A 12,967-nucleotide genomic window follows, 5' to 3' on the forward strand; every position below is an offset into this window, starting at 1 on the left:
TGGTGTAAGCTGTGTTGCTAGATTAAATGTTGTTTGTATCCGTTTGACCATCTTTGGCGATTGTATACTGACTCCAAACACTTTCAATAGTAAAACCTTCGCATATTTGTTTTTTCATAATAGTCAATTAAGGAAAACACACATATTTGTTTCTTCACATACTCATAGTCCAGTGAATTAAAGAAAACATATCGTTAAACAAACTTTACATTACAAAAGATGGTAATAAATATATATGAAAAAGACTTTGCCCAAGGAATAACTAGTCAACTGGCCCTACCTGGGAAATTTTAAATAAGAAAAATAAAATAAGCATCAGATGATGAAGAAAAAAAAAAAAAAAAAAGATGCAAAGTGAAAGTGAAAGATAACTTACTTTTAAGTGTTCGTGACACCGTCTAGAGTAACTGCCACATTCTCTCAGTAAATTACAAATACCTACAATAAACATTAATTAAGTAAACCAAAGTTGTTAGAAACTAATCTTGAAAAAATTCTTACACTTTTAAAGACTTTTCATAAATTGCTCTCAATTGTTCTTTGTTCATTGATGGACTGTAAATGTTAAGCGAAGTTGTTATTAAGTGGGCCAATTTAAACTTTATTCATTTAAAACTTATTATCTAATTAAGAAAAGAACGATTAATGTAAATTTTATAAATTTGATGAAGAAGAGATGAATAAGGAAAGTCTTAAAAAACCAATTTATATCATTGTTATAAAGAGAGAAAATAAAACTTAATTTTAACTAACCTCGTAATCAACTTATTTTAACTTTACTTCCAAAGGAAGGGTTCAAGGACATTCTTCGTGTTGGGATGGTCCCATTCCAGTGAATTCCAGCGTTCTTTTGGACCAACTATGAGCCTTTCGAGGGAAGCGGGTCGAAATGGCTGTCCATTGTCAGGTTGCGGAAATAAGGGAGAGATCGTCTTCAGCTTTGGACATCCCTCTATATAAATGCTTCTAAGGGAATCACAATGGATTGCGTAACAACTCTTACAGAAGCTCCTTAATTCCGGTAGATATTGCAAAAAGATAGATCTTAAATTTGGAAGAGAGAGTTTGATAGAATTCTTACTTGCTTCCTTACCTTCTTCTTCATCACTTGATGCTATTACTATTTCCACAAGTCCTAAGCACTGCGTAACATGAATATCTTCCAAGTTTTGTAGGTTTCGCAGCAACTTAGGCGGGAACAGTCTCTTCAATTTTGGACAACCCTCTATCGAAACTTTTTTAAGACAAAAGAAGATTCCAGGTGTTATTGGTGTTGGTAATGCGGATCTAGCTCCGTCTATTTCTTCTCCAAGAATTGAAATTAAATTATCCAATTTATGAAGGGCTAGATACTGAAGGGTCTGAAGAGCAGTTCTGTAAGAGGACAAATAATAGAAGCACTCTATCTGTTTGCACGAATGAATCCAGCAGGTCCTCCAGTCAGTTGCATCTTTTAAAGAAGAAATATCGCTTACCCTTCTCAAATCATCACAGCGTTGAATGACTAGCTTCTTAATGTCCGTCGGTATCTTAATGGAGTCTCCAAAGTTTGTCAATCCACGAATTCCTACCGCTTTTTCCCTTCTTCCTTCTAGAATATAATCTCCCATTCCTACAGAATTAAAAGAATAGTAATTGAGGCATCTTTGTTGTTTTAGAGAAAAGTAGATGTGGTATTCTTGCAGATTTCTGAAACGAATACCCAAGCATTCCAACTTGCTCAATCTTGAAACTTCTTCTACTTCTGCAACTGCATTATCTAACCTCAAGTATTGAAGACGGAAGAGTTTTGGTAATATTCCACCAGGCATCTCTTTTATACCGTTTGCATAAAGATCAAGATATCTGAGATGTACCAACATCTCTAGTCCGTCAGGAATGGCTGTAATACTCGTCTGACCAAGATCCAACTTCTTCAGAGCCCCAAGTTTTGCCAAAGAAGGCACATAGAGGAAATTTACAATTGCAGTTGATCTGATAAACAATGGATAAAATGCTTTGACTCGTTAACTACACAAGACCAAATTGGCAAATTTTCAAAGAATACTAATTGCTCAAAAACAGTGAAAGAAAATGAAATTTGTTGGCGCGTCATTGCATTTCTTCCTTTACTTTCTCCAAAAACTTACATGTAATTATAACTAGGTAAGTAATCAAATTCTCATAACAAAGCGTTGTTGTTGACTTGGATCTTTTTGTTGAAAATTAATCAATGGATTTCTTCTAATGCGCCGAAATTTTCCTTGGAATTCTGATAGTCCTGCTAATACCATGGTTGAAAAAACAATGTTTTTTGAAATTTTATTGTTCTTTTCCTTGAATGGAAAGCTTAGGATTATTGGATTATACGTTCTCTCTTGATAGAATAGGCAAAGCTATTTGACAAATTTTCAGGTGATTGATGGAGCATATGACTGGACAAGACTCAATTGCACTGAACAAGCCATTCTGACGGACAGCAGTCTTGAAAAGAACAGCGGTTATAGTGTTCCTTTGGAAATAAAGTCATCTGGGCAATTTGAACCCTTGTACAAAACAACCTTAAGTGTGCAGGTGCATCATCTATTATAGCTAGAATTTGCTTAATAACTTTTCTACATTAACTGTTCTCAATCGATTATTTTTGCTTGAAAGGATGGGGAATTGCCTGTTCTTCCACTATCAGTTTATGGAGCTGTTGCTATGGCACATAGGTCTCTAAGGAGTACTCGGCACCATATCAGTTTTTCTTCTATCTATATGATAAAAGAAATGTGAGTGATTGCAGCTCTTTGTTAAAACCCGTATTAGCACTCAATTTTTATTTTATTTTTTATTTTTTATTTTTTTTATTTTTTTTGTTAATGCAGAATGAAATTGGTGAATAGAAGCCTAATTTTATTAATTGTATCATACACTTTGTCTTATAATTATCCTTCTTTTTTTCCATGCTCTTGGATTTCCATCTATCCAAGTTCTGACTTATATTGTTGTTTACTTCTTCTGTAGGCTGGCTTAGGGGGGCTATCTTTTGATGAGGGGCAATTTTCAGTCTTTCGGTAACATCTTTAATATGTTTATCTAGAATGCCATAAGTTTTTATTTCAATATTTTGGTATGGAAGAATATTTATGCTTGTCTTGTGTCCTATTTTGATACACAGATACACAATAGTTGAGAGAGAAATTCTACCACAGATAAAAATAAGGGATGTGATTCACTCGGCAAAGCTGATTCAAGGTCAAGATTGCCTTGTTTTGTCAAATGAGAGTTGATATGTTCTGTGACAAAATTAAGTTTCATCTTCCATTCCATTTTTGTTTTTTTGTTTTTTTTTTTTTGGTTTTTTTTTTTTTAAATTTGTATTGATATTCTTGGTGCCAGCTGTGTTGTTAGATTAAACGTTATTTGTATTCGGTGACCATCTTTTGCTATTGCAATATGACTCCAAACACTTTCAATGATAAAACCTTCACACTTTCAATGTCACATCATGATATAAAAGAGTGGTATAAATGTAGTATTACTTTTTGTTTCTTGATAATACAGTGAATTAAGGAAAACACGCATACTTGTTTCTTTATAGTACTGTCTAGAATAATGGCCACAATTTCTCAGTGAATTACAAATAGCTACAATAAACATTAATTCAGTAAGTAAACCAAAGTTGTTCAAAAATAATCATGCAAAAATTCTTACACTTCTAAAGACTTTTCATAAATTACTCTTAATTGTTCTTTGTTTATTGATGAACTGTAAAAATGTTAAGACAAATTTGTTATTAAGTAACTTAATTCATTAAAAACTTATTATCTTAATGTAAATTTTACAAATTCAATGAAGAAGGCATGAAGAAGCAAAGTCTTAAAAAAACCCATTTAAATCATTGTTATAAAGAGAGAAAATTAAAACTTAATTTTAACTGACCTTGTAATCAACTTATTTTAACTTGACTACTGGGGGAAGCGTTCAAGGACATTCTTCGTGTTGGGATGGTCCCATTCCAGTGAATTCCAGCATTCTATTGGATAAACTGTGAGATTTTCAAGGGAGGCGGGAGGAAATGGCTGCCCATTGTCAGGTTGCGGAAATAAGGGAGAGATCGTCTTCAGCTTAGGACATCGGACTATACAAATGCTTCTAAGGGAATCACAATGGATTGCGTAACAACTCTTACAGAAGCTCCTTAAGTCCGGTAGATCACACAAAGTGATAGATCTTAAATTTGGAAGAGAGGGTTTGAAAGAATTCTTACTTGCTTCCTTATCTTCTTCTTCTTCATCACTTGATGCTTCTACTATTTCCACAAGTCCTGAGCACCACGAAACTTCAATTTCTTCTAAGTTTTGTAGGTTTCGCAGCAACTTAGGTGGGAACAGTCTCTTCAATTTTGGACAACCATCTATCGAAACTTTTTTAAGAAGAGAAGATTCCAGTTTGTCAGTCCACCAATTCCTACCACTTTTCCCCTTCTTCCTTTAATAAAAGAATAGTTGAGTCCTAGAGAATTAAAAGAATAGTAATTCTTGCAGATTTCTGAAACGAATACCCAAGCATTCTAACTTGCTCAATCTTGAAACTTCTTCTGCTTCTGCAACTGCATTATCTAACCTCAAGTATTGAAGACGGAGAAGTTTTGGTAATATTCCATCAGGCATCTCTCTTATTCCATCCATTAGAGTTGGTTCGGGGATTCCAACTTGCTCTAGAGATATTGGCTTCCACACATCATCTAAAATTAGCATGTATTTCTTTTTTCCTTTCAACATCTCTTGTAACACTGCAGCCCTCATTGTTATATCATTATGTTTCGACAAATCTTCCCCCAGTGCAGTTGCAATGTCTTGTTGCAATTTAACAATAACATACTCCTTGGATACGGTTGCCCAAATTACTTTACCAAACTTATTTCTTTCTTTCAAGAGCTGATTATGAATGTGCTTCGTGATGGTTGTTTTACCAACCCCTACCATCCCACAAACACCTATCTTGCGTACCTTATCACCCATCAAGTGTTTCAAAAAAAATTCTTTTACACTATCTTCACCTACCATTTCTAATGTTGGTAATGGCAATCCAATGTCATCAGGAGCATCAATTACCAAACCAGCAGGAAAAACACCTTGATCATAAACTCTTTTCACTTCTTGAATCTTTTCATCAACATGTTTTCCTCGCCAACCACGCAAAAAATAGTTGCCTTTTCTGAATTTATCTTCAATTCTCTTTGTCTCCTAGAAGATCTTTTCTGCTTTTCTCAACCAACTTTCCACTTCTTTGTTTGTTACTTTATGATAACGAAGCTCCCCATTCAATCTTTGTTGTATAGTTTCCATGCGGTTACTAAGATCCTGTCTCTCCCTTTCCAGAGTACTCAAGAATTCATTAAACTTTCTATGGTACTTCCAGTATCTACAACCGGGAGGAGCTATCCAGTTTATAACTTCAATAATTGCCGCAGGATCCGTTGACAATTCCCCTGCATTGTATTATATAAATGGTGATAAGGATTTATGTTTAGCAGCAGACCAAAAAATTTTTAATTATCACATCATTTATAAGCTATAATTTTTATCTTCTTTATCTATCCAATCTAAATGAAGTCTTAAGACAATCAAAATGAACAAAGAAATTAAATATAAATAAATTAAAAAAAGAAATTGACCAGACAATGACTTAGGCAATTTTGTATATGAATTTACAAATCTATAGGAAAAAATAATAATAATAAAGAAATAAGCTCCAACAATGACAAAATTTTAGAGCATTACTTTCCAAAATCTTATTTTATAAAACAAAATCAAACAATGAATTCTGTTTTCAAGTTTCAAGTACTGGTGACTTGTCATGTTTACCAAACTAGTTATACCTTTATCCTCTCATAATGCTGTTAACTTGTCATGTTTAGGGCCAAAACCAATAATTTATTTTTGAGAGAGCTGAAAAAAATGATTGAAATAATATTGTCTTATACTCGAATTTTGAATGTAAGTTTAATAGTACGAAAATATTTTGTTAATTAATGATACAAATAATGGTTGTCTAATAATATATGAGAGAGAACAAGATCAACAACCTCTTAAAATAATAATCCATATATTATTAGACAACCATTATTTGTATCATTCTTATTTAATTAACTGGTTGGAGCTCCTTATGCTTTGTTTTTGTTCTTCTGAAATTTGTTTGTTTTCAATGTATTATCAACTACTTTTAAGTTGTAATTTTGGTTTGATTGAATTTTATTCCCACTATCTCTATATGTTACTGTTTGTTGTGGATGTGAGAAAAGTAGTTTAAGGGCAGTTGAGCTTAAGTGATGGTGTCTATATTTATATTTTGTTAATTGATGTTGTATAGTATAGTGAGTTATTAGAATATAGTGAAGGGGTGAGTAGATTACTGGACATATAATGGCACCTTTATTGTATCTAAGATTTTTCAAGAAGTAATATTAATAATTATCAATTAATTTAGCACAATAGTATAAACTTCATCAATTGTGAAGGAAGCAAGTATTCGTTGAGATATCATGCAACATTCATGCTTTTATTATTTCAACATAATAATTTCAATGTATGTTGATATTACAATTTTATTATTATTTATTTTTTTAATGTAGACTAAATAACATACTGGTATTCAAGAATGCATAGAAATGATGACTTAGAACTGTTTTTTTTCCCCCTCAATTTTCTGGTATTTTATTTTTAAGGTTTATGTTATATTTCCAAGTTTATTTACACAAAAAAAATCATATAGTTACTTAGTGAGTAGTGTGGACTAATTCTTCCATATTTAAACCTGAAAATATTTTTCAGATCAATTTTTTACTTTTAATAATTGTTGAGAATGTGACTAAATACATCACTTTTATTTCATTTATCTCTATGAAACAATCTCAGTGATTAAATGACATAAATCATAATTATGAATATTTAAAAAATGAAAGCTGAAATACAGGTTGAAATAAGTTAGAAAGGGGCATTACTTTGGTAGTGCTGCTATATGAAACTTTTGAAGATTGGTTGAGTGTATTGAATTTGGAGTATTTGATTGTGGTGGTGTAACTGTAAAATATTAAAACTGTAAAAATTGTGGGGTTGGTAGGATGTGGGTCCAATATTTTGGGCCTTTTTAGATCAACCCATTGGATCTGTATCCGTTTGGACCCGAACCGTATCTAGCCCACACCGTTTTGCTAGGTCTAGTACTAACTCAACAACGAACACCTAAAACTCCACCAATTATAAATAATAATCTTCTTATCATTGTTATTCAAAAAACCATTTGGAATAATAATAATAACATCTATAAGAACAAACATAAACTTTATTCACTATGCAAACTCCCCAAACAGGAAGAATTCACATAAAGGAAAACGATGTTCGCAAATGAAAGCATTTAAAGAAAACCCCAATCATACAATCTGGGCCACATTACTTATAGATCAGCCCATTATAGAATAAGACCAAAAAACCATATCAACATAATTTTGAGCCTAATCAATAATAAGTCAGTCCACTTAACAATTAAAACCCCTTCACTCAGTTAGCCCATCAATATAAATCCACCAATTCAATTAAGCCTACCAATTAATAAACAAAACCGAATAACACAACAATCAACTGGGCCTCAATAAAACAGCCGGCCCTTTTAAACCATAAAACTCAACAACCCAACTATTTTAATTAACCAAACACCGTTAAGTCCATTTACTTAAATCCAAACACCATTAAGGACGATTATTTCAATTAAATCCAAACACCATTGGACCCAATTACTTCTATCGAACCCAAACACCAATTTAATTAAATCTAAATCGCAAGTCTTATATCCTTCAATATCCATCCATTCATGGAGTCCATAAACATATTAAAATACATATATAAATAAAAGAACTTTCTTTATTATAACAATTCCACCAACAAAGGAGTCAACTTGGGAATTTATAAACAAGCCAAACATTTGTCTCTCACCCATTCTTTCCAGTTCCATAAAGACAACCACAGCAGACCAACGCCCAAAAATTTCACCCAACAAGCAAGCTTTCCATTCTTTAATTAACCAATTCTTATTTCCCACTCAAAACAGAATGGGTGTTCGATACATTATCTGAAAAATGTTATTCTGAAAAAGTATTTTAAGTTGAGTTAAGTTGAATTAAATCGATTTAGATCATATTATGAAAATGATAAAATATTTGAAAGGTAACTCAGAGTTTGATAAAATGCTAAATAGTTGTTTGATATATATTTTTAAAATAAAATAGTTGTTTGATACATTTTTTGAAAATATTTAAGATTATTGTTTTAACCCCTACATTTTTTAATTTAGCGAAATAATCCCACAATCAAAATTCTGGCCGTAGATCTGGCCATTTTCAACTAAGTCCATGATAGATCTGGCCAAAAACGGTCAAATCGGCGTACAATCGGTCGGATCTGACTGGTTGTGTGCTGTTCCAACTACGTACATAAGAATTTAACAAGATATATAAATACTTATATATACATACCAATTTAACTCCATATATATAAGAAAGAGAACCAAAATAAACCCATCAAAATAAAGACAAATAACAAGCATTTTTTAGATAACAACTTTCCCCAAACTAAAGCTCAACTCAGCCAAAACATGGAAAACATCTCACTCAGAACACAAACCCCACACTTCTAAAGTCGAACCGAAGCATAAAGAAAAGACAATTTTAAACTACTTCACAATTTTCTCAAATTTCATCAGAACATTAAATTAAAAATCATAACTTAACATGCAAAATAGAGATTTAAGCTTTTAGGGGAAGATTCAGTTTGATCCACTCACCTCGCTAAGTCTTCTTCTTTCTTTCTCCCACTCTTCCTCTCGGCCGAACTCCCTTCTTCTTTTCCTTCTCTTCTCTTCTCCTTCTATTTTCTTTTCTTTTCTCTCCCACTTTTCTTTCTCTTCTTGTTGTCCTTTTTCCTTCTTTTCTGTTCTCTTCCCTTTTTCTTTCTCTTCTTGTCCCCCACTTATTTTGAACGAACACCGTTCATCAAAATATTTGGCAAATTTTCTCAGCCCCTCGTTTCATCTATTGCACTACACCCCCATAAAAGCTTCAATTTGTTATACTTTACCCCCAAAAATCAAAAACTAAAATTTGATAAAATTCCGTAAAAATACAAAGTATTACAACGCGATCCAAATAAGGTCGTGACAGTTGGTATAAGAGCAAGAAAGAAGGCATCGACACTATGGTATTCCCTTCTAAACGACCTTGGCCAAAGATGTCTCTTGTAAGCTTGTGTAGAAAATGATGGGGTCCCTAAGACGCATGTTAAACACTGTGAGAGTGGAAAGTTGACATAGTGATGTATAACAAGTGATACTGAGAGCAGGCAACTTGAGAAGTCGAAGAAGCATGTGTGAGACACATGTTGGGCGTGCAACATGTGGGCATTGACAATAGTGCAGCATGGAAGTGAGTAGTGGTATCGTGTGCCATAGGCAGAACCATGTATCTTCCAAGGTGTCGTAATGGGTTGACATGATGCAGAGTCACGCCTAAAGGTAACTGGCGTCCCTTAAGCCATCAAGTAGTGCCACAAACTAAAAACTTTGACGACTGTCTTGCGGGCATTTGCAAGAATAATATGCACGAGGACGTGCATACAAATGGGTGTAGAAGGTAGAGTGTCAGGACCTTATTTCGCAACGTCGTGACAAGAGCGGCAAGGTGGAGATTATTGGGATAAGTGGCTCATTTTCCTAATTGTTTTCTTGTAAAATTGTTATTTCATTGGGAAGTTAATTTAATAAGGAATACAATTGTTATAAGAATGTGAATCATATTAGAAATGTAATTAGGAGGGTCCTATTAGAAATTGAAATATGAATTCTATTAGAAATAGAATATCACATATACTACCTATATATATAGGAGTGAGAACCAATTCAAAGTTACAAGAGGATGTGAGTATACAGGGTATTGGATATTGTGGTGTTATTTACTCTTGTATGTCTTGTTCATGAAAATATAGTGGATTTTTCTCATCCATGGATGTAGGCAGGTTATGTCGAACCACATTAAATATTGTGTTCTCTGTGTGTGTGTTTTCAGGCTTACTTAGAGCCAATCACTATAGTTTAAGCTCTAAGGTTGTGCAATCCCAATAAGGTCGTAACAAGTGGTATCAGAGCAGAATAGAAGACGTCAATGCTACGGTGTTCCCTTCTAAAGGTAACCCATTGAAAGTGCATTGGGAAGGTCTCGAGCTTATAAAGGACCACATTAAAAGCGCTTTAGGGAGGTGTTGGGCTTATAAATGAGAGACTTCCTCTACCTAATAGGATAGCCTAATATATATAACTTAATTTGAGATACTAATTTATAGTCATTGATAAATCACAATCCAACTATTGAAAATGTAATAAAATGGCACATAAAATAGCTATTTGTAACTTTTCATTCAACAATCGTAAAATTATTTCAAATCAAAGACTAAAAATTACATTTGGTTCACGAACCGAAGACCTATCTCCCCCCCCCCCCCCCCCCCCCCCCCCCCCCCCCCCCCCCCCCCCCCCCCCCCCCCCCCCCCCCCCCCCCCCCCCCCCCCCCCCCCCCCCCCCCCCCCCCCCCCCCCCCCCCCCCCCCCCCCCCCCCCCCCCCCCCCCCCCCCCCCCCCCCCCCCCCCCCCCCCCCCCCCCCCCCCCCCCCCCCCCCCCCCCCCCCCCCCCCCCCCCCCCCCCCCCCCCCCCCCCCCCCCCCCCCCCCCCCCCCCCCCCCCCNCCACACACACACACACACACGTACGTACGTCTGCGCACACAAGCACAAGCACACGCGCACATATACACACACACACGTCTGTGCACACAAGCACAAGCACACGCACACACACACATGCACATGCACACGCACATGCACTCATGCACGCACACGCACACATGCATACGCACACATGCACGTACACACATGCGTACACACACATGCGCGCACACACATAGATGAACCGAATACGAGATTGTATTGGTGAGGTTGAATCTTTAGTAGTGATATTGGGTGGTCATGCTGCCATCGAGGCTGTAATGCGTACCATTTTTCCAAATGCACATCATGACTCCTGTTGTCATCAACTGAAGATGAACATAAAAGTTGAGTACAGAAAAGTCAAGGTCATTGAGGGATTGTATTGGAAAATGGCTAAGGCGTATCTAATGTTTGATTTTTGAGCACACATGGCAGCTATTTATGCAATGAACCTTGGTGTCGGTGCATACTTATAGGGAATAGGATATTAGAGATAGGCAAGGTCTCATTTTAATGGACTTCAATATACCATAATGATAACAAATATAGGTGAGTCCTTCAACGTGTTGGTATGACATGCTCGTGGTTTGTCAATCACTATGCTCACTGAATTCATTTGGGGGATACTACAGAGATGGTTTTATGAGAAACGAAACATGACATATAAGTATAAAATGTTTATTAAACTACTAATTCCTAGTTCTCGATACATACTATACTGACCATTATTTTGTTTTCACTTATTACAGTTGAATGGGATAAACATCTAACTCCCCAGACTACAAATATGGTTGCCAACCATGTAAGGAAATCGGTGAACATGATCGTCCACCCGATTAGTAATCATCTATACTAGGTCCAGGGTGGGAATCAAAAACACGGGATGGTCAATCTGTAGGAACAAACGTGTACATGTAGGAAGTTCCAGTTGTAGCAGATACCGTGTGCACACATAGCTGTAATTGCAAGGATTCTATGCCTTTTGGATTTCTACCAACGGGTTAATCGGTATTACACAACTGAGACTGGATATACTTAGTAATCTTTTGTGTCTTCCGATTGACGACCTGCTCATACCGGCTTGGGATCGCATTTTTCATAGAGTCAAACGTTATTTTCCAAACGTCAATCCCCTAAGGTTCTTTGTTAAACAATGAAAGGTAGTGGACTAACTACATAACCTCTGTCTTAATGATCATCCTATTCTCTGCGCCCATTAAATCGACATGTAGACAAAACAATGCCGCCCTCTTCATTGCGTCCTTGTCAAGTTTGCATATAGACCTCGTATCCTTAAAAACTTTTGTAAGGATACTATACGCTACTTATTTCGGTTTTTAGGGGAATATAGACCTCGTATCCTGCGACCTACAGTCGATGGAATATATTTGTTAATGTTTGTGAGTTGATTAAATCTCAGCCTAGTCACCAGTGCGAACTCGTACTGACTGAAGCGAATGTCCACACAGTTGATACATAACCAAAACTCTTCCTTAGGTTCTCCCCTTGTAATCTCTCGTAAGAGTACTGAATGTGTAAGTACTCCGCTGAATCTAAAGGCGTCCAGCTCTAAGTATGGCCCCAAACAAGTGTTTTTGAACATGGCTTTTTGCTTCTTGTTCAGTGTCCGTCAAGTTTCTCTAAAGTGCTTGGATGCCGTATATACTTCCTTTATCACGATTAAAAACAACAAAATGCACAACATTAACACGATTAAAATAATGTTTAAATTATATTAAAAAAAAAAAACTAAAACCTTAAACCGTGACATTTAACATAAACTTTAAAAAGTTAACATAAACCTAACAGTGATACTGAATCGGCAAAAAAAGAGCCAAGAAACTAGCTTTTTTACCCATCTCAACCAATTTCCAATTAACCGTAAACCTGCGATCGTAATGTCGCCATTAATTTCGTTCTCACCACCAAAAATTTGCACAAAATTGTTGAAAGTCAATTCCCTAAAGTTAGTTCAACAAATCAGTTGTTGATTATTCACCAATAATTGATTGAAAACTCAAAAGTGAAAATAGGCTCCAAAGAATTTTTTTTTGAAATGGTTGAAAATGATGGAAAACTTGGCTTATATATGGGGGCATTTTTATTTGGTGGCCATATGGGCATAGCGCTTAGGATTTTGGTCATATTTGTATAGCCCCCAAGTTTTGGTTATTTTAATTAAAACCCTAAAAA

At 35.4% G+C, this 12,967-nt stretch overlaps 1 protein-coding gene across 1 annotated transcript; it reads right to left on the reverse strand.

Moving 5' to 3' along the window:
- Nucleotides 1-403: 403 nt before the first annotated feature.
- On the reverse strand, nucleotides 404-5,828 carry LOC116125097 (probable disease resistance protein At4g27220). Its single transcript, XM_031410822.1, has 6 exons — nucleotides 5,786-5,828; nucleotides 5,232-5,458; nucleotides 4,501-5,201; nucleotides 3,937-4,455; nucleotides 754-1,974; nucleotides 404-438 (listed from the first exon to the last, which is right to left on the reverse strand). Exons 1-5 carry the CDS (start codon nucleotides 5,826-5,828, stop codon nucleotides 777-779), a joined length of 2,688 nt encoding a protein of 895 aa, XP_031266682.1. The 3' UTR covers nucleotides 404-438; nucleotides 754-776.
- Nucleotides 5,829-12,967: the final 7,139 nt, after the last annotated feature.

The sequence above is a fragment of the Pistacia vera genome, unplaced genomic scaffold, assembly GCF_008641045.1.
Source record: "Pistacia vera cultivar Batoury unplaced genomic scaffold, PisVer_v2 Contig160, whole genome shotgun sequence".
Taxonomy (NCBI): Eukaryota; Viridiplantae; Streptophyta; class Magnoliopsida; order Sapindales; family Anacardiaceae; genus Pistacia; species Pistacia vera.